The sequence below is a fragment of the Sinocyclocheilus grahami genome, unplaced genomic scaffold (genome assembly GCF_001515645.1).
Source record: "Sinocyclocheilus grahami isolate Dianchi unplaced genomic scaffold, SAMN03320097.WGS_v1.1 scaffold336.1, whole genome shotgun sequence".
Classification (NCBI taxonomy): Eukaryota; Metazoa; Chordata; class Actinopteri; order Cypriniformes; family Cyprinidae; genus Sinocyclocheilus; species Sinocyclocheilus grahami.
The window spans coordinates 510268-531331 of NW_015505515.1; the positions used below are offsets into that span (position 1 = coordinate 510268).

A 21064-nucleotide genomic window follows, 5' to 3' on the forward strand; every position below is an offset into this window, starting at 1 on the left:
TTAAATTAGAAGCATATCTAGAATATATGGAAATATATATATAATTTATAACTTTTTGTGTTTTATATATTTTGTATATATTTATATTTAAATGATTTTATATTGTATGAATTGAAACCATTTATTTTATTTATTTATATATATATATATATATATTGTATATGTGTGTGTGTGTGTGTGTGTGTGTGATTGTTTCATTTCTTGTTTTATTGTTTATTTGCATTTTCCGTCTGCAGTTATTATACATGATTATACATGACCTACCACACAGGAACCTTTTCAGATCATCTAATGCAGCCTTGGATAAACTTTGATCCTCAAGTTAGAGAAGATAGTTATGAGCAGCTGGTTATGTTAGAGTAGATCAGTGAATCTGATCCTGAGATGGATTGTTCCTGGCCTTACACATCTGGTGCTCTCCACTCCCTTTGGGATCATATTCAAACACACGGATTAAGATGATCTGTGTGTGGTTTGTGAGTGTGTGTGTGCACATATCGGTGCAAGGAAAAAGACTAAGAGTGGGGCGACTTTTTTTGGTATTATCACAGGATAGAAATGCTGATATTGCGTCATGACAGTTTAATCTGCCTCATGTTGAACTGTGTGATGCATTTATATTCACTGCCAGCAGACTCTGAACCATATGCACTCGGTTGCCCTGTTCATTGCTAACCAGAGGACTGTGATTTTAAGTTCAGGAGTCATATTTATAGCTCTTTGTTGGTATCTTTGCCCTCCCGTTTGTGGATTTTTGAATAGCATTATATAATAGCTTTGAGTCTTCGTCATTTCAGAGATAAATTCTCAGTACTTAATGTTTCCTTCCAAGGAAAAGGGGGTAGTTTTTACCGCTTTGTTCCACCGAAGGCCTTTGTAAGACTTCCTGGTTGTGTCTGTGAAGCTGTTTGATGGTGTGACATGAGAACTGCTGTGGATGGGCAAGTGCAGACATGAAATTGCTCCAAGGAATTCATCACTTTCTAAGCCTTTGACCGGTGAACTTTATTATGTTGAAAGTTGGTTTAGGATCATGAATTAATGGCATTTGATTTGTTGTTTGTTATCAGAGTTGCCAAGTCCGCGTATTATACGTGACTTTGGGCTTCTTTTTTTGTAAAGTTGCGTGAAAAAATCCCGGGTCGCGGGTTGCAGTTTTTTGGGCTTATTTAAAAAAATATGGTTGCTTGTTAGGAAAACCTGACAAGCAACTTTGTTTCTTTTCATTTATGTTCAGTGTATTCTCCAATGCATTGATTGACACACTGTCTGCTCACAGTTAATAGCCAATCAGTGCAAAAATTTAAGTGCTGTAGCGTAATTTGTCAAATATTCCGCCCCCTCCGCAAGTACCTTCTTTTTTTTTTCTTCAATGAGGGATTGAAGAAAAATCACGTTCAAAAAGAAGGTGCGTGACGCTGTAATCCAAGCGATGATAGTAGTAGACGTAGAGGAGCCTAATTTTTCATTTTTACAATTTAATTTTTTTGTAATGTATTAATTATCAAGGGCTGTAAAAAAACAAACAAACAAACAAAAAAACAAGTAGGCCTATACTAATACTAAGAGTAGATTTGGTTCGAATAGCCAATATTTTAGTAGGCTATAAATATGTGGCTATGTTACAGCTCCCCTTTGAAGCTCTTGTGTTTTTCTCCTCCATCTGTCCAATCCTATTCTGCTCACAGGTGATTGGAGATGAGTTTTGTTCCCACTTTGTTGCAGTTTGCTGATTTTTGTAAAATAACTTATGTTTTTACTTTTCAGATAAAAGGGTAGTTTCAGTTTAATATGTTGCGGGCTCATTTATTGGTAATAAATAATTGATAATAAATTATATTGATGGTAATAAATTATCAAAAAATATTGGGCTTGTTTTTGAAGCTGCTGTTGCTTATTTGTCTCGCGAGAGTTGGCAACAGTGTTTGTTATTAGGGATATCAGTGTTTTTAATTGTCATCTATCTATCTAGCTATCTAGCTTTCTGTGTGAATGTGTGTTTTTGTTGGAAAGATGACCTTGCTTCAAACGTGTGTTTCCTTTGGAAAGTTGAGTTTCGTGGTCAGACATCCGTGCACACTTCCTCAATGGCTGATTCACAGTCACCGTGACCAGTGAGTCTGTTCCACACACACACTAATTCCATCGGATGATTGGTGTTTTGGATGCTAATTTTAAAACCATGTTTTTTGTGGTCTACACATTGCAAATTACATATATTTTTTAGCAAAATATGTAAGGAATAATAAATATAAATGGATCATATTATATTTTTTCCTTTACAAAACTACAGTACTGTTTATAAGTTTGGGGTCTTTAAGATTTTTGTTGTTGTTTTTGAGCTGAAATTTCAGCATCATTACTCCAATCTTCAGTGTCACATAATCCATATCATTCTAATATGCAGCTTTATCAATGTTCAAAACAGTTGTGCTGCTTAATATTATTGTGGAAGCTCTAATAATTGTTTTCAGGGTTCTTTGATGAGTAGAAAGTGCAATTTATGTGCAATAGAAATATTTTTTAACACCATAGATACTGTCACCTTGGATCAATTTAATGCATATTTGCTGAAATCTTTGAGCAGTAGTGTATTTGCATACACAGGAGAAACAACATTAGGGTGATTTTATGGATGTCCTCATATGAAACACATCCATTTCCACAAAGAGTAGATTTGGTTCGAATAGCCAATATTTTAGTAGGCTATAAATATGTGGCTATGTTACAGCTCCCCTTTGAAGCTCTTGTGTTTTTCTCCTCCATCTGTCCAATCCTATTCTGCTCACAGGTGATTGGAGATGAGTTTTGTTCCCACTTTGTTGCAGTTTGCTGATTTTTGTAAAATAACTTATGTTTTTACTTTTCAGATAAAAGGGTAGTTTCAGTTTAATATGTTGCGGGCTCATTTATTGGTAATAAATAATTGATAATAAATTATATTGATGGTAATAAATTATCAAAAAATATTGGGCTTGTTTTTGAAGCTGCTGTTGCTTATTTGTCTCGCGAGAGTTGGCAACAGTGTTTGTTATTAGGGATATCAGTGTTTTTAATTGTCATCTATCTATCTAGCTATCTAGCTTTCTGTGTGAATGTGTGTTTTTGTTGGAAAGATGACCTTGCTTCAAACGTGTGTTTCCTTTGGAAAGTTGAGTTTCGTGGTCAGACATCCGTGCACACTTCCTCAATGGCTGATTCACAGTCACCGTGACCAGTGAGTCTGTTCCACACACACACTAATTCCATCGGATGATTGGTGTTTTGGATGCTAATTTTAAAACCATGTTTTTTGTGGTCTACACATTGCAAATTACATATATTTTTTAGCAAAATATGTAAGGAATAATAAATATAAATGGATCATATTATATTTTTTCCTTTACAAAACTACAGTACTGTTTATAAGTTTGGGGTCTTTAAGATTTTTGTTGTTGTTTTTGAGCTGAAATTTCAGCATCATTACTCCAATCTTCAGTGTCACATAATCCATATCATTCTAATATGCAGCTTTATCAATGTTCAAAACAGTTGTGCTGCTTAATATTATTGTGGAAGCTCTAATAATTGTTTTCAGGGTTCTTTGATGAGTAGAAAGTGCAATTTATGTGCAATAGAAATATTTTTTAACACCATAGATACTGTCACCTTGGATCAATTTAATGCATATTTGCTGAAATCTTTGAGCAGTAGTGTATTTGCATACACAGGAGAAACAACATTAGGGTGATTTTATGGATGTCCTCATATGAAACACATCCATTTCCACAGTCTATGTGGCCTTGGTGTTAGCCACAGGAATTGTTTTGCTCATAAGCTCAATTTTAGTGGCTAATCACAAAGTAACACACGCTGCCCTTTGGCATGGCTCTTCCTTCTACATTGGGACAGCAGAGACCTCTTTCTCTCACTCTTTTGCTATCTCTCTCTGTAATCCTCTACCTCTTTTCTCCTGATCTCTATTTGTTCAGGCTCTGTCTATTATTCTATCTTTTTAAGCAGGCTACATGCCAGGCCACTCAGCAGGGCTGCCTCCATGTTTCCGGAGTCCTCTCTTTACTGTTTCTCTCACAGTGAGGTGATTTAACTCCTAGTTGCTCCCATCTTTGTCCTCTCTTAATGTCATCCCATGTAAGCCTGTTGACTGCTGAATGAACCAAGACACTAGACACTGCAGTTCTGACTAGTGAAGAACTACTGGGTGATGTCCTTTTCCTGCTGATTATCACAAAGCCAACAAACTCTCAATCTTTCAAAGTCTTTTGGGCTTTTTATGTAAATCACATTGTTTGTGTATATAAGTGGTTGTTGTGCTGGATGGATATGAGTGTATGGGCCTGTCCTGTAGGTTTGAGGAAGTATAAACTAGTAGGTAGTGTGAAATTCAAAGCCTTATCTTCTCCTTAACAACTGTATGCAACATTGGCAGTTACGGCAACGCTAAGCCTTTGCTTTTTTTAACCTTTTTCAAAAAATATGATTAAAATAAATAACAGTGGTAAAGATCTAGAGGAAAATTAACATTTTAAGATTTGTTAATAGTAATATTATATTTATATTAATAATAATAACTAACTTTATAAGAAGAATTATATAAACATAAATAATAATCACTTAAGGTTCAGTTTAATTTTTTCAGCATTTTGTTAATCTTAATGTTAATTTCTAAATACTATTAATACATTTTTAACAATTCAGTGTCACTTTAATGTACATTAAAGTATTAGAAAAGAAGTTAACAGTAAGAAACTGCATTTGTATAATCAGCGTTACCTATTATTAAATGCTCTGCATTTAAATGCACTGTTAGTTCTTGATTATTGAGCCATATTTCTTAAGTTTTATAAGTTAATTATTAGTATAATATCATATTTATGCTATTAAAGGGGTCCTGTTATGCTGACCATAAAAAAGAGCTGCGAAGTTACAAAGCTCAAAGTCCAATTCAAAAGGAGATATTTTATTTAACGGAAATCACTTTTCAAAAACTACAACGAACGACTCTTTGGACTACAACGCATATTTTCCGGGATTTGTGATATCACAAATATCGACGAATGGGACGAGACCTGGTTGAGCTGCACTAGAGAAGGCAACGAGTGTTATCACTATGTCGGAGACACGCTAGCTTTCCCAAGGCAGACGAACTTAGAGTGGTTCAATCATCCGGGTTTAAATCGCGCTCAAATTACTTTGATTTTGACGCAATATTTACTCTGAAGCTTGCAGGCGGCTATGGTAAGGGGCATGACATTTCCCGACCAGGCACCGAGTGCTGCCAATCACAACACACACTGGCCCAGCTAACCAATCACAGCACATTTCGTATTTCAGAAGACGGGCCTTCATTTGATACAGGAACTATTCGAGCTGTTCATGCCAGACTGGGGAGAGAGGTGTTGTAATAATGTAAAATATGTGAAAAATTATGTGTTTTTCAAACAACCTAGTATGAGAGCCTGTTCTAGTACACCCCCAAAACAAAATCAAGACTTTGTTAAAGAGCATAATAGGACCCCTTTAATGTTACTGTTGACAAGTGCCCTTTTTAAAGGCTAAATTTATGAAGAAATATGTTCATGAGCATATTTGTTTTGCAGTGGTATCGAAAGTGTTAATGAAATTTCAATGGTATTGTTTCTGGCTACTGAAATTTTAGTATCTTAAGTAACATTAGTTTAAATGCACTGTGTACAGAGCAAGAGCTGTGAGGGATCAATGAGTGGATTTCATTATTGATGATCTTGGTTGTGTGTGTGTGTGTGCGTGCGCACACATGTTTTGTGTACATCTAGATAGCTCTTGACTGTAGCATCAGACTTTTTAACTGAGCCGATCAGCAAACCAGATAAGACGGACACATAGTCGATACGTTAGCGTCTGGACGTCTCACCGGTGCTGAGCTGTTCACAGACTGCAGGAAATGAATGACTGTGTTTAGACAACTTGTTCTACAAATACAGACAGAGCGATAACTCACAATAGTCAGGATAGTCTGTGAAGATTCATCATGTCTCAAGTCACTGCAGTCTGTGAATCACAGCTGATGTAAATGATAACCATTGTGTGTGTGTGTGTGTGTGTGTGTGAGTGAGTGAGTGTGTGAGTGTGTGTGTGTACTGAACTATTCTTTTAAACACAGTTGATTTGTATATTTAGGCTGAAGTGCATTTGTTTGACTTCAGCTCAGCAGCTGCTCCTCATTTTTAAATCTGAACATGCTCAGTATATTAAAATGGCATCACTAATGCAGCTATTCATCCATATAGCCCTTAATCCTCATCAATGGTAATTAAAACAAGAACAATGGTGTTGAATTATTCATTGCTATTTGAGTGATTAAGAGGTTTAGTTTCCGCTCAATGGGGTCTTGTCAGTCTTCTCCTAAATGGACTGCTTTGACTTCGGTTTCGCATTTCCACCAGTGGCTGTTGTGATTCTAACTTTCATATCGTCCTTTCACTGCCAGTAAAAGAGGGTCTCCGTCATGATTGCAGTTGTCTAGTCTTTCATTGTTCATTTGTTGTGTCAGGCTTGAGGAATAAAGAACTGACTCGACTTAAGTCTCCTGGTTAGTATCAGTGATATTCCCTGGAGGTGTGGAACAAATACTCAGACTGTCACAGCAGCAAGCAGATTATATGAAGAAAATGTTGGCTGAAGTTTAGTGAAAAACTCTTCTCTTGTTCCCAGAGTCCTCTTAAACAAAGGAACATATTTCAGCTTTACATATTACATTGAACAGTGTATTATACATTCTTTGTGTAAGTAAAACATCAAATCTGTCTTCATATTGTCAGAGGAAAAATTACAATTCAGTTACTGCATTTTACTACACACATTTTTAATAATTCAGTTGCGGCGTCATGCATTAATGATGAACAGGATGCTTAATTGAGGCAGTGATTCAGAGAGATGGTAGATAATGTTTCCAAGAATAAATTTGAAATCGGTGATGAATTCCTAACGGCTTTGGTTGTCTTCGCTTGGCAGACTTTATCTGTCGCTTTCAATTATACGTCAAGGTATTTATTGCGAAGAGGAAAAAGCATTGGTTAAGGTTTCGGTCCTCTGTGTGGATTACATTAAGAGATAAGAGATGTATGAGATACTCTGGTAAAGGATGTATTGATTATTTCAAGCACTTAAAATTAAGATGGAAAGCTTGACTTGAAAACCCATTTTTGGTTGTTTGCTGCTTAATGGCAATGGACGATAAATTATGCACTGTTATTATATTGTGTATAATTATATGTAATACATGAATTTAAAATGACTGATATGATTTAAAAGCATCATATGTTACACTTGTAAGTCAACCTAACCTCTCTCTTCTCTTCATTTGCAGACATCTCATTTAGCGGGACCCCGCCTCCAGCGTATGTTTATGATGGCGATCGAGGTGAGGACCATCGTATGCAGCCTGATGTTGCGTCCTACACGGATGATTCCCTCTCCTCTCTGCGCCTTCACACGAAGGGTCGAATTATTAGAGAGCCCCCTTCCTCGGGGTCCCTGGAGTCCACTAAATCAGTAAGGGACATTAAGTTACAGAGAACTAGCTTTAACCTTCATTGAAGTCATAGTGTTTACACACCTCTCCCAAATGTTTTTGTCGTTAAATAAATCTCAGTATTGTATTTTGTAAAGATAATTATTGTTATAGATGCATGATGTATTGTTTCCATATAATTTATTGGCCCATATTAGAGATTGATCTATATCAGTTGATGTTGCAAACGTAATTATACATGCGCATCGCAAAAAAAAAACATACAAAAAGCGAATAGCTACATTTAGATTCTCAGTCAGTAGTTACTTATACTTCAGGTTTAAGGGTCTTTTAACATTTGTTTTCTGAACTTTTGACCTTTGTTTTCTTTATCTTTATTCTTTGGGGTGTTTCATATCTGTATATGGGATTGTGTGATCTATGGTTGACCTCTGTAAATCTGTATGGGATAGGATTTAGGTTTTATGAGGATTACTGAGGAATTCCTAGAGACTGTAGACAGGAATGTGTGTTTTTGGCTGAACCCTTAATGTGTTTGTTCATCATGGATATTCCCAGTCGGAGTTGGATGTCGAAAAAGGGTTGGAGATGAGGAAATGGGTCTTATCAGGGATCCTGGCCAGTGAGGAGGCCTATCTGAGCCACTTGGAGGCGCTCTTACTGGTGAGTCTTCAGGCTTTGCTGGGTCTGTTTTACTGCACGATTGCTCATGAAAGAGGGTCAAAGATCACCATTATAGTGGTGCTGAGCTTTGCACATTGCACTCCACCCAGGTGGTTACAAATGGGACCCCCTTTTGACCTCCTGTTTTTTTTTTTTTTATCTTAGCCCATGAAGCCCCTGAAAGCTGCTGCCACCACCTCCCAGCCCATGTTAACCCTCCAGCAGATAGAAACCATTTTCTTCAAAGTGCCTGAGCTCCACGAGATCCACAAAGACTTTTATGATGGCCTGTTACCCAGAGTGCAACAGTGGAGCCACCATCAATGTGTGGGTGACCTCTTCCAGAAACTGGTGAGCGATGTTTAATTAAAATCTATTATATATATATTATATAAAAATGAAAGGCTATTTTAATTATATATACATGGTTATTTAATATATTTAGGAATATTAAAATTCTGACTGATAGCAATTAAGCCAGTAATTATTTTCATGTTATGACTGATAACCAAAAAAGACTAATATTAAAATGCTGTAATATTTTGCCTAATAAATAAAAAAAATCAATCATTTTATGTGCTACAAGTCATCACAACATTATAATCTACAGTATGAAAAATGGAAATTCATGGATATTCATCAGATTTGCTAAAGATTATATTTAACAGTGTTATTCAACTATTTATGATATTTAGGATAATTTAAGATTAACATGCATAATTAATAATAATAATTTGTGCATTCTAATTTTTTTTCATTGAATTTTGCATGAATTTATTGGGTTTCCAGCTAAAAAAGTATATAATGATATACTCACTGTACTATACTTCATATAATGATATACTGTAATCACTGGTTCATTTTTGTGTTATCTAATAATATGCTAGTGATACTGTTACTCATAACAACTGAATTGTGCCGTCACTTGATGCCACATGCACGTGTCTAATTCGGGTAATCCATACATGATGTTTCTGTCAGACCACCCAAGAGAGATTTTTTTAAATGGTTTATAAATACAGTCATCATCAAAGCATGTCTCTCTGGTCCTCCCTAAGGAGAATTTCCTTTGATAACTGGTTTAGTGAGCTTCACGAGCAACAGCCACATCATTCCACTCGGCACAATTAGCTGTGGAAACTGAAACTTCACCCCCATCTTTATAGACGCCCGCAGTACTTGACGCTCGTGCAGATGAAAGCTTTTCAGAGCCACATGACTGCATGTAAAGCAGCTAGGGGGTCTTGCTCTTAGATCGGTGGGGCTGCGGTCAGAAATGCTGGGGTAGGGTGTTGTAGCCAGGTGCACAGATTACATGACAAACATCACATTTTGTTTACGGTATTGATTATGTAAGTTGCATGGTTTGCCTTTTCACCCTCTTCTTGGTTTTCTCTGGATTTTTCAGTTTTGTTAAAGAATTAATATTTTTGATTTAGTAAGGATGCTCTAAATTGATCAAAAGTGACAGTAAAGACATTTATAATGTTACAAAATATTTCTATTTAAAAAAATAGCTATTGAACTTTCTGATGAATTCTGAAAAAATCAAATCAGCATAATAAATGATTTCTGAAAGATCATGTGACATTGAAGACTGGAGTAATGGCTGCTGAAAATTCAGCATTACAATCACAGGAATAAATGACTTATTACTTAAATTATTTAAATAGAAAACAGCTGTATTGAATTGTAATATTTCACAATATTACTGCATCAACTGTATGAAAGTGAAATATTAGCATACATTATACTTTATCTTGTGCATTCTGTTATACAAGAAAACACATTGAAAACTGTAAATTAATTCTATGGCATGAACTGTTGCAGGAATTTTTTCAGCTGTAAATGGAAAATATAAAACCCAGAGTGGAGTAAGGGAGATTGTCGTTGATCTGATCTACTCATAAACTCAGTTTTTTTTATTTCGAGTTTTTGTTCAAAATGTTTCACTGTCCCCTCTGGGATCCACAGCCAGGGCTGAAATCAGTGATTGTTTGACATAAATCTCTTTTTTGAAATATGAAGGCATTGAGGTTGAGTAAGTGTGGCCGGAGGCTGAATTCATTCATCTTTTATTTGGATTGTTAATCCCACAGAGATTATATTGTTAGTTGCAAATACCTGTGGTTATTATTTGAGGCATTATCGATGTGTAGATGTGAGATCTTTGTGCAGATGTGTTTGCATGGAAATGTAGTTCTAAAGCACAACTATTTGGGAGAATATGCCATGTCCCTTACGTTGGGAATGTGTCTTTGTGTGTATGTGTGTGTGTATGTGTGTTTGCAGTGACATAGTTCTCTACCAGGGTGTGTGTGTTTTACACAGAGAGGGGTAAATAAACAGGAAATCCCACAGGGAGACAGAGTCGCACAGAGTTTTCAGTGGACAGTGAGTCCCGTGTCTGCTCTGTTTCCCAGAAAGCATGATGTAATAGAGCAGGGGTGCATGTGTCTGCCCTTGAAACCCACTCACTGCTGGGCATTCCCTTGCCCTCTCCCTCTCCCTCTGGACCGCCAGCTCTCACGCCATGGGATTTACTCACCCCTGACTCCTCAGAAGCAACGAGTCCAAAAAATGGACTGTAATAAATAGATTCAGGCCAGTGTTTCCTACAGAATTCAATCTACTCTTCACTGCATACTAAATATACAGTATATGCCAAATATATATTAAAGCTCTATTGCAAATGTGTATGTTTAATGGCACATTGTCATGTTTGGACACAAATAAATATTGCATAGTATGATAATAATGATAACTTGCAGTAGGCAATTCAGATGTTGGTTTATTAGTGAAGGATTTGTCAGACTGATTCAATCTTTTTGAACAGGTTATGAATAAAAACAGCTTCTAAGAGTCATTTTTTTTCATGATTCAGGATACACTGGTCATGCGGTATGTTTTTGACTCATTAAAATGAACTTGCCCATAAGAGTCATTTGTTCGTGAATTGGAATACAATTGTCAAGCTGTAAGTTTTTCACCCCCTCACTGTAAATGAACTGCTTCATAAGAGTCATTTGTTTGTGAATCAGAATACAGTGGTCATGCAATATATTTTTGATTCACTAAAATTAACCAGCTCATAAGAGTAATTTTTTACATGCACCCTGCAAGTACAACTCAATCAAAAGATGTTTCCTGACAATATTTTCTATTTTATTACTTTCAAAACAAACTGCAAACTTACATTCACAACTCAAAATATAGCTGTAGATGAAGCTAAAGATGTGTCCTCAGAGCCCTTCACTATAGGAAAGTCTTTAGAAAGTGGTATGGTTTTTAATGGTTCTTTTCACTCTTTAATGAGTATTCATCTTTTATCAGTGAGCGGAGTTAACAGCACGATGTAATCCGTCTTTTTTCTGATCTCAGGGTAATGATGCTCATATTCTGGATCGCTCACAAGTTTCCTCAGTTGCAGTATAATGGCTGTGTTGAAGGAAGTGCTTAACCTCTCTGTCTCATGACAAGCCCCATCACAAGTCCTTCTCTTATTTACCCCAGTGTTGGCAGCACACAAGATGTTGCCATGGAAAATGCTTGTTATCTGTGCCCATTTCACAGTTGTTGTCTTTTGAATGGTGTTTTTCTTCATGACACAAATGCTCATTCACAGCGACATTTTGGCTTCGTTTACACCAAATCATTTCTTTTTTGTTTCAGTATGCATTCACCCTCTAAAAATTGACTTTTTAGACACACTCTGGAAAAAAGTGTGTGTGTGAAGGAAATTACTATATGTTCTTTTCATTTTTGTTTTGTAAGTGATATTTGCCTTGATTTTCTTTATTTTCTTCAGATATTACATGGAACACATACAGACTTTGCAAAAAACTTAGTTTGAGGTTGTGGAATTAATGGCACAGCTGTGGGACGGTTGAAAATTTTGAAGAATTTATAATGCACAGTAAATATTCAAAATGGTTCATTATAATATCACTATTTGCTTAGATTATAATAGGTTCAATCATGTAATCATTTATATTTTTATTATGAATTTTGATAGTTTAAAGGAATAGTTCAACCAAACATGAAAATCTGCTGAAAATGTACTCACCCTTAGGCCAAGATTTAGATGTGTTTGTTTCTTCATCAAAACAGATTTGGAGAAATTTAGCATTACATCACTTGGTCAACAATGTTGTGAATGGGTGCCATCAGAATGAGAGTCCAAACAGCTGATAAAAACATCACAATAATCCACAAGTAATCCACATGACTCCAGTGCATCAGTTAATGTGTTGTGAAGAGAAAAGCTGTGTGTTTGTAAGAAATAAATCTATAATATGTTTTTAACTTCAAATGAGTCCATTATATTGCATTATATTGAATTCTGAAAAATCAGGAAAGAAACGGATCAACAGATCAAGCACCGTTTAAAGTGAAAACCGTTTAAAACGGTTGTAAATAAATATGTCAGTGGATTTTCATGCGAGAGAAGAACTTTCAAACTGAAGGAAGTGTTATGTGGACTTGCAGGTTTAAAGTTAAAACACCTCAATGTTGGATTTCTTTCTTACAAGCACAGCTTTTCATTTCACAAGATGTTAATTGATGGGCTGGAGTCGTGTTGTGACTCTCATTCTGACGGCACCCATTCACTGCAGAGGATGCAAGTGATATAATGCTAAATTTCTCCAAATCTGTTTTGATGAAGAAAATCTTGGATGGCCTATAGATGAGTACATTTTCAGCAAAAATGTATTTTGGGCTAAACTATTCATTTAAGATTGACCCATTACGTCACTGTGATAATTTGTCTGCTTTGTTGAGTGCTGTTGTCTTTATGCAAAGTCAGGCTGGTATTTGCTTGTCTTTGAATATCAGAAGCATGTCAACCATGCCAAAACAGGCCACGAAAAACTGCCTGCTCTACCTTAATAAGCAGAATTAAGTCAATGTAACATGCATGAGTAATCCGCCTCTAGCACTGACTTTTATCTTTAAAGCTCCTTCTCTCTCACTCTCTCCTGTTGTTTTATCTTCCCACACAGGCCAGCCAGCTCGGCGTGTACAGGGCTTTTGTGGACAACTATAAGGTTGCTGTGGAAACAGCCGAAAAGTGTTGTCAAGCCAATTCTCAGTTTGCAGAGATTTCAGAGGTCAGTTTTAAGGGCACTTACATTATACTGTCAAAACAAAGCCTGATATCTTTGCCTCCTTGTAAATTTGTGTATTTGTTTACTGTTTTACCTACAGAATCTGAAAGTCAGGAGCGCTAAAGAGGGTAAAGATCAGAATGACAAGAACTCTCTGGAAAGTAAGTCGTTTTTCCACATTTACTGTCCTTTTACACCACTTAGTATTCTGATCACTCTTTTGCCTTATTCGTTCGCAGCGCTGCTGTATAAACCAGTGGATCGAGTCACTCGCAGTACCCTCGTCCTCCACGTGAGTAAAACTAAAAGAACATAATCTTACTTAATCATTAATTTTTCTCACATGAGAATGTTTACAGGTTGGTGGTGTAACAATGCTCATGTTTTATTTGGATGAGCTTGGGCTGTGTTTATTTACACATTCAGTGAATTGAGTGTTTTGCAATATTTGACAAGTCTGTGTGTTTCAGGACCTGTTGAAGCACACCCCATCCAGTCATCCAGATCACCCCCTCCTGCAGGATGCCCTCCGCATTTCCCAGAACTTCCTCTCCAGCATTAATGAGGAGATCACGCCCCGCCGTCAGTCTATGACAGTGAAGAAAGGAGAGGTCAGTGCTGCCCAGTGACAGAGCAGACTGTATGTCCATGACCTGACATTTTTCTCTATTATTGTTAATACAATCCTCTATGATGATTGTGACGAGAGGGGGTGGGGCAGAGAGCCGTGGGAACGGAGTGAGGCCGGTGGAGTAATTGATAATGAGTGACACCTGCACCACTCACCGGTCTCGAGTCTCACGGAGGTTCTCCGGAAGGATAAAAGGAGGAGTGACGATAGTGAAAGACAAGAGAGGTCCAGGCCTGGTCCTCTCTCCTCCAACACTGTCGTCACTCCTCCTTTTATCCTTCCGGAGCTCCTCCGTGAGACTCGAGACCGGTGAGTGGTGCAGGTGTCGTGCATTAGCATTTCCTTTCTGGGTCTTGAACATGGTAGTTGCATTGCTGTCAATGCAGGGTTAGAAAGCTCTCGGATTTTATCAAAAATATCTTCATTTGTGTTCTGAAGATAAACAAAGGTCTTACGGGTTTGGAACGACATGATTAATGACAGAATTTTTATTTTTGGGTGAACTATCCCTATAAGACTGATAAAATATGATAAATATAAAAAAAACATGAAAGATGAACAACTCTGAAGACAAAATATCATGGTGTCTTTTTATGACAAAACAAGGTTTGTTCAGGCTTTAAAAAGTTATGTGGTGCGACTCCTCAAAAAATGAATGATATTTATGTATATCATTTATGTAAAAAAAAATATTGTTTACATTGAAAAATATATTTAAAAATCTTTTTGAAAATAATTAAGAAGATGTGTATGAGTTCAAGGGGTCCAGGCCAGAAGAAAAACCCTTGCTGATAAACTCTTGTACTGTAACTCTTAGTAATATTTTTGCGACAAGTGTACAAATATTCATCAGTATGCTCCGGTTGCATAACGCTACAAGTGTCTCATCAATAATATAATCATCTCCCGCCTTCCTGTTCCCCTTCCTCCTTTATCAAAAGCCGTTTTTGTGAAATGAGAAGTGTCTCAACACCCTTCCGAGCTTCAGAATGAACACAAACACGTATTCGCACAGTCTCCCAACCCCTCTGAACTGAGTCAGTTGACCTGGCACTAGACTTCCTCGCAGATTACTGGAAAACTGTGTGGGAAGTGGCTCTCTGATTGTAGGCTTGTGGACATGCCAGGCATTTTTATTGCAGAAAATACAGATACAATTGAAAGATAGAGATCATTTATTATTGGATTGATTAAAGCGATGTCTGACATAAGCTGGGGAACAGTACAGCTCAGTTTAATCATGATTCCAGTAAAGATTTGTACTTAAATTAAGAATTTTTTATTTTTATCACTTTGCAGGAACTGATGATAAAACATCATTATACAGTCCTGCAAGAAAGTATTCATCAAAAAAAAAAATTTCCGACATCAACTGTGGATCTTTGCCAGGCACACGAGACCTAAAATATCTCTTTGTTTTTCAATTGGAATCCAACAAACAATTTTGTATCAAAGAAGTATAAAAATCCATATTTTTTATGGATCACGAAAGGAGAAATTTTAAAGACTGTGGTGGTCCATTTGCCCATTTTAATGTATGAAAACAGAAGCTTTCAAGCTTAAAGCATCCTAAAAGTATAAATATTCCAATTCTAATATAATGATTTAATGAAAAACATCACCAAAAACAGAATATATATCACCAAAAACATAATAATAGAATAATATTGAAAATATATTTCATAGCAAATTTAGATTTTCATTTAGAGGTCTGACCAATGCCTGTTCAAAAAGAAAATAATTGTACTTCACCTGCATTATCATTTGTCAGGGCATCTTAGTCCATGTCCTGTGTAATTATTGTCATAGAAATTATGGATTTCCAGTTCATGGCCATGTGTTGCTTCTCATCTTAGGCTGTTTTAGCAGATGTCTCTAAATGCGGCCAAAGTCAATACTGCACCCATATATCATGTTGGCCAAATCCTGGTGTACTGTACTTTGGGAGAAAAAAAATGCAAGTTTAGACATAAGGGATAAACACACACATTCTGAAGCTAGGGTCACAGGTCAGAGCCTGTGTTTTGAATGCATCAACACACACACAGACATTCAGGCCATGAAAAGAGCAGATGTCTTTCACATATGTCACACACCCTTCAATTAGGGGAAGATTCGGTCACTCAAGAGTGCACATGCACACCCAGTTGTAAAGAATGACCTGATATGGACATCTTTGGGAACATCTTGTACAGAACCTTTTCAATTTGATATTGCTTTGCTATTTTAAGGACAAAATTACGTTTTTTTTTTTTTTATTAGTGGAATATATTGTTTTTCAGTCCATTTAAGGTTACATTTTTCCTCTAATCTGATTTACAGTAGGTAATTACCATCATATCTGCCTTTTGTGAATCATCTCACCCAGCACACTTTTTTTATCCTATCTAGCCGCGCTTGTCCGAGGTTGAAACCCCCTCAGGCTGCCATCATTATCATGAAAATAGCTCCCGTGACTCACTCACAATAGCAATTTCTTAAGTGTGTCATGCCTCCATCTGAGTGAATGAGTCTGAGCCTCTCATTGGCTGTTTTCCTCCTCGCCTACTTTAAACGACCCCATGCCTCAGGCAAAATAGTGACTGCCACTGATTCATGGGGCAGTAAATAATACAACAACGCCCCCTATTGGTAAACAGTTGAAACTAAGTGTGTTTTTGGTTTCCAAAAATTATGATGGTCCCTTTTCACATTCACAGAGTTCACAGAAGCAGAAGGTGTCAAACTACAACATATATATATTTGTGAAAAAATCCACGACAACAATTTATAACTTTCCAAATGAGGAAAAAATATAAGCGATTATTTGTGTTGGTCAGAACAGAAAAGATGTCAAATTTGTCATCACACCCTTGTATTAAAAACACTCACGCAACAGCTTTAAGTAGTTTTCTGTAATTTAATGTCAAGGTAATGTAACACAAAGTATAGTGTTATAGATGTGCATTACATTCAAATGTAAATATAAAAACTGTTAGATTTACATGTATTTAAATGTCTTTAAAGAATCGACAGCTTCTCAGAGACCAGTTTATGGTGGAGTTAGTAGAAGGAGCACGAAAACTTCGGCATGTCTTCCTCTTTACCGACCTGCTGCTTTGTGCCAAATTGAAGAAACAAACCGGAGGGCAAGTCAATCTATATTAAACTTTTTTTCACCTGTAGAAACATTCCTCATTTCAAAGTTGTTTTTTCTTTCTTTCTCATAATTGTGACCCCTGGTTTCTGTCTCTTCCTGTGTTCAGGAAGGGGCAGCAGTATGACTGTAAGTGGTATATCCCACTAGCTGACGTCACCTTTCAGACCATCGATGAATCTGAGTCTTCACCGGTCTCCCAGATACCAGAGGAGGAGATAGATGCTATGAAGGTCAAGATCTCCCAGATCAAGAACGAGATTCAGAGAGAAAAGGTAGATAAGTGGATTAAATATTCATCAGAAAGGCTTTTCTTCAGTAAACACTCAGCTTTGTGTTAATTGTTTCTCACCTCCTTCCTCTCATTCTCTCATGTGTTCAGAGAGTTTGTAAAAGAGGTAAAGTCCTTGATCGTCTCAGGAAGAAACTGTGTGAACAGGAATCGCTGCTGCTGCTCATATCTCCATGCATGGCCTTCAGAGTCAGTAACAGGAATGGCAAGGTGAATCAATACCAGACAATTTCCTAAAACTGCATTTTTTCAGATATCTGCAATCACGACCCGAAAAAATTCTGACATAATTTGCTCACTGTAATGTAATCTTCTTTCTTTCTGTTTTCATGTTATGGACGATAACTGATAAACAGCAAATGCTAAAATTGTATTAACTATACTACATTGTCAAAAAATGTTAACATATTAACATTGTAAGTTTAATATTGGCTATTTAAAAAAAACATTCCCAAACGTTCTTATTTCCTGTGTTTTATTTGTGTATTCCAGGGCTATACATTCCTGATTTCATCTGATTACGAGCGAGAAGAATGGAGGGAGATCATTCGTGAACAGCAGAAAAAGTGTAAGCATTGCTGGTCCTCACAGAAACCTTCATACCTTCCAAGAAAATCACAGCAGGACTCTGTAAACTGCTCTTTTCCTTCAGTCACTTATTGGTTAAATGCAGATATTGGTGACTTCACTGAGTGAGTCTCTCTTGGTTTCTGTATGTTCTTTTCTCACAGGTTTCAAGAGTTTTTCTTTGACTTCCCTGGAGTTGCAGATGCTCACTAACTCCTGCGTGAAGCTACAGACAGTTCACAATGTTCCTCTGACAATCAATAAAGAAGGTGAGTGCCTTTTTGTTTTGTTTTATTAAGATCTATATTGTATTTTATGTCTTTCTACTGTATTGGAAATTTGTCACAATTTGGTTGTTTTTCTCCCATTAGATGATGAATCCATGGGGCTGTATGGCTTTCTAAATGTGATTGTTCATTCTGCAACAGGGCTGAAACAGAGCTTGAGTAAGTTGTCTGGCATGGGATGTCTCACCTAGTTTAGTGTGTTTTTTCAGCACTTACAATTAGATGGAATGAAATCCAGCTCACAGTAATCATTAAATTATTGAATGCCTCCCTAATATGTGTGCACATGCATGAAAACACCTGACATGCTCCCTGCTGTTGTTGGGCAGAGTTCTCTCTATGAGCAGCTGTGGGACGGGTGGATTAACAGGGAACACTGCGTTCCTTCTTAAAGCTAACTCTCCATCACTAATTTATGCCTTTCTTTGTTCTCGCTCATTCATTGCTTCGACTTTCTTGTAGGCTTTATCCTCAATAGCAACTTCCTTACTGTATATACCATGGTGACAATAATAAGATAAGTAATAAGAGCCAAAAGCTCTTCACATTATAAATGCTGTTCTTTTGAGCTTTTATATTCATCAAAGAATCCTGGAAAATATGTATTATGTTTTCCACAAAAGTATAAGGCAGCACAACTGTTTTTAACATTGATAATAATAAGAAAATGTATTGAGCACCAAATCAGTATATTAGCATGATTTCTGAAAGATCATGTGACACTGAAGACTGAAGTAATGGCTGCTGAAAATTCAGCTCTGCCATCACAAGAATAAAGTACATTTTAAAATATATACAAATAGAAAACTAGATTTTGACTATTCATATTTCACAATATTACTGTTTTACTGTATTTTGATCAAATAAATGCAGTCTTGATGAGAGACTTCTATTAAAAACATTCAAACATTTTACCAACCCCACATTTTTGAATTATAATGTCAATAAATAACCATTTTATAGTGTTATTTTCAATGTTTCAGATTGAAAAGTGAAAACTGAAGAGTTATACAGCTGCTTTTGATTACTTATTCATTTCAATAATTTTATTTTTTATATCTTATAATTTTTTTACATTTTATTTCTAAAATATTTAATTCAGTAAATTATTCACAAAAATTAAGCATATCAAATAAAAAGAAAATATTTGAAAATGTATATTAAAATATACATAAAAATAGTAAAAATCTAAAAATTACTGTAATATTTATTGGGATTTTGGTCATACTGCCCATCCCCTAATACGTTTACCTCTAATACTATGTGGGAAAAGAACTTTCAATTTCTGATTCATGTTTAAAAAAATGTAACATTTGATCATGGTTTTATGTAACCGGCTTGTTGTCTCTTATCTCTCCCTCCAGATCTGTACTGTACATTGGAGGTGGACTCATTCGGCTATTTCGTGAACAAAGCAAAAACTCGTGTGTATAGAGACACCACAGAGCCAAACTGGAATGAGGTCAGAACTGCAGCACGTAGTTGCCTTCAGAAACATTTAGAGAAACCTAGAGCATTAGAAAGACAGATAGAGTAATTAATCCTTATGCTACAATAACATTTGATCCCACTAGATGAGCTCAAATTACACCCTGCAGCTTTAAATATGAAAAGACATTTATAATGCTAGTTGAACAATGCGATTAAATGGAAGTTGGACTCTCTTCTCGCAGGAGTTTGAGATCGAGTTAGAGGGCTCTCAGACCCTCAGACTGCTGTGCTACAGTAAGGTCAAACAGTGCAGGGATGATGGGGAGAACATGGATCGCATCATGGCCAAAGGACAGATTCAGGTATGCCTGCTTATATGATGTTTCAATATATGTAACCCTGGACCACAAAACCAGTCATAAGGGTCAACTTTTTGAAACTGAGATTTATACATCATCTGAAAGCTGAATAAATAAGCTTTCCATTGATGTAATGTATGGTTTGTTAGGAAAGGACAATATTTGGCCGAGATACAACTATTTGGAAAATCTAGAATCTGAGGGTGCCGAAAATTGCCTTTAAAGTTGTCCAAATTAAGTTCTAGAAATGCATATTACTAATCAAAAAATAAGTTTTGATATATTTGCGGTAGGAAATTTACAAAATATCTTCATGGAACATGATCTTCCTAAAAATCGATAATTTTGACCCATACAATGTATTGTTGGATATTGCTACAAATATACCCATGCAACTTATGACTTGTTTTGTGGTTCAGGGTCACATATTAGGGAGCTTTGAGACGTTAAACTGCTTATGTCCTCACCAACAAACACTGGACAGTTAACAGCTCAAATATGACCTGTTCTCATTTTAAACACGGTTGAACACATTTGTTTTCATTTTGCATATTATCAGACTTACTTTCACAGTACTTTTTTTTGTAATAATAGTATATTTTAGTAGGGCAACAACTAAATAATGCCGTTTATTAATTAATTCATCCATCAATTATATATTTGATTAATTTTCATAGAAGTGCATTTTCACTATTGTGAAGTGACTGACACTGTTTCTCTGTGCGCAAATCCAAGTAATCAGTTAGGAAATTGTTATTTCGTTATCGATTTTATCGATTAGTCATAAATCCCAGGATAAAACAAGCAGTCTATAATCTGTTTACCCATTGTGACTAAGCATTTACATTTTTAATTCCTAATGCAATGAACAGAGCAAAGCCGATAAATTGTTCAGGTGGATAATCCTGCCATATGCTGTTACTCTCAGACCCTTGATGCATATAGATAACACTACAGTAGAACATAAATACAGATAGATACAGATTAAATACAAAATTCAACTATACAAATAAGGTAAAATGTAAAAAATATATATATAAAGCACAAGGCATATGGCAGATAGAGTGCAAAACCAGT

General features: G+C 36.1%; 1 protein-coding gene across 1 annotated transcript in view; it reads left to right on the forward strand.

The window, feature by feature from the left end:
- The window catches only part of LOC107602846 (breakpoint cluster region protein), a 44039-nt gene that overhangs the window by 16210 nt on the left and 6765 nt on the right, over positions 1–21064 (forward strand). Inside the window, exons 2-16 of the mRNA XM_016295446.1 lie at positions 7349–7533; positions 8072–8176; positions 8342–8527; positions 13180–13287; positions 13385–13445; positions 13524–13576; positions 13755–13895; positions 16922–17043; positions 17161–17326; positions 17434–17553; positions 17836–17911; positions 18075–18179; positions 18282–18356; positions 19562–19659; positions 19871–19990. Coding sequence (XP_016150932.1) covers positions 7349–7533; positions 8072–8176; positions 8342–8527; positions 13180–13287; positions 13385–13445; positions 13524–13576; positions 13755–13895; positions 16922–17043; positions 17161–17326; positions 17434–17553; positions 17836–17911; positions 18075–18179; positions 18282–18356; positions 19562–19659; positions 19871–19990 — 1721 coding nt within the window. The remainder of the gene's footprint in view (positions 1–7348; positions 7534–8071; positions 8177–8341; positions 8528–13179; positions 13288–13384; positions 13446–13523; positions 13577–13754; positions 13896–16921; positions 17044–17160; positions 17327–17433; positions 17554–17835; positions 17912–18074; positions 18180–18281; positions 18357–19561; positions 19660–19870; positions 19991–21064) is intronic.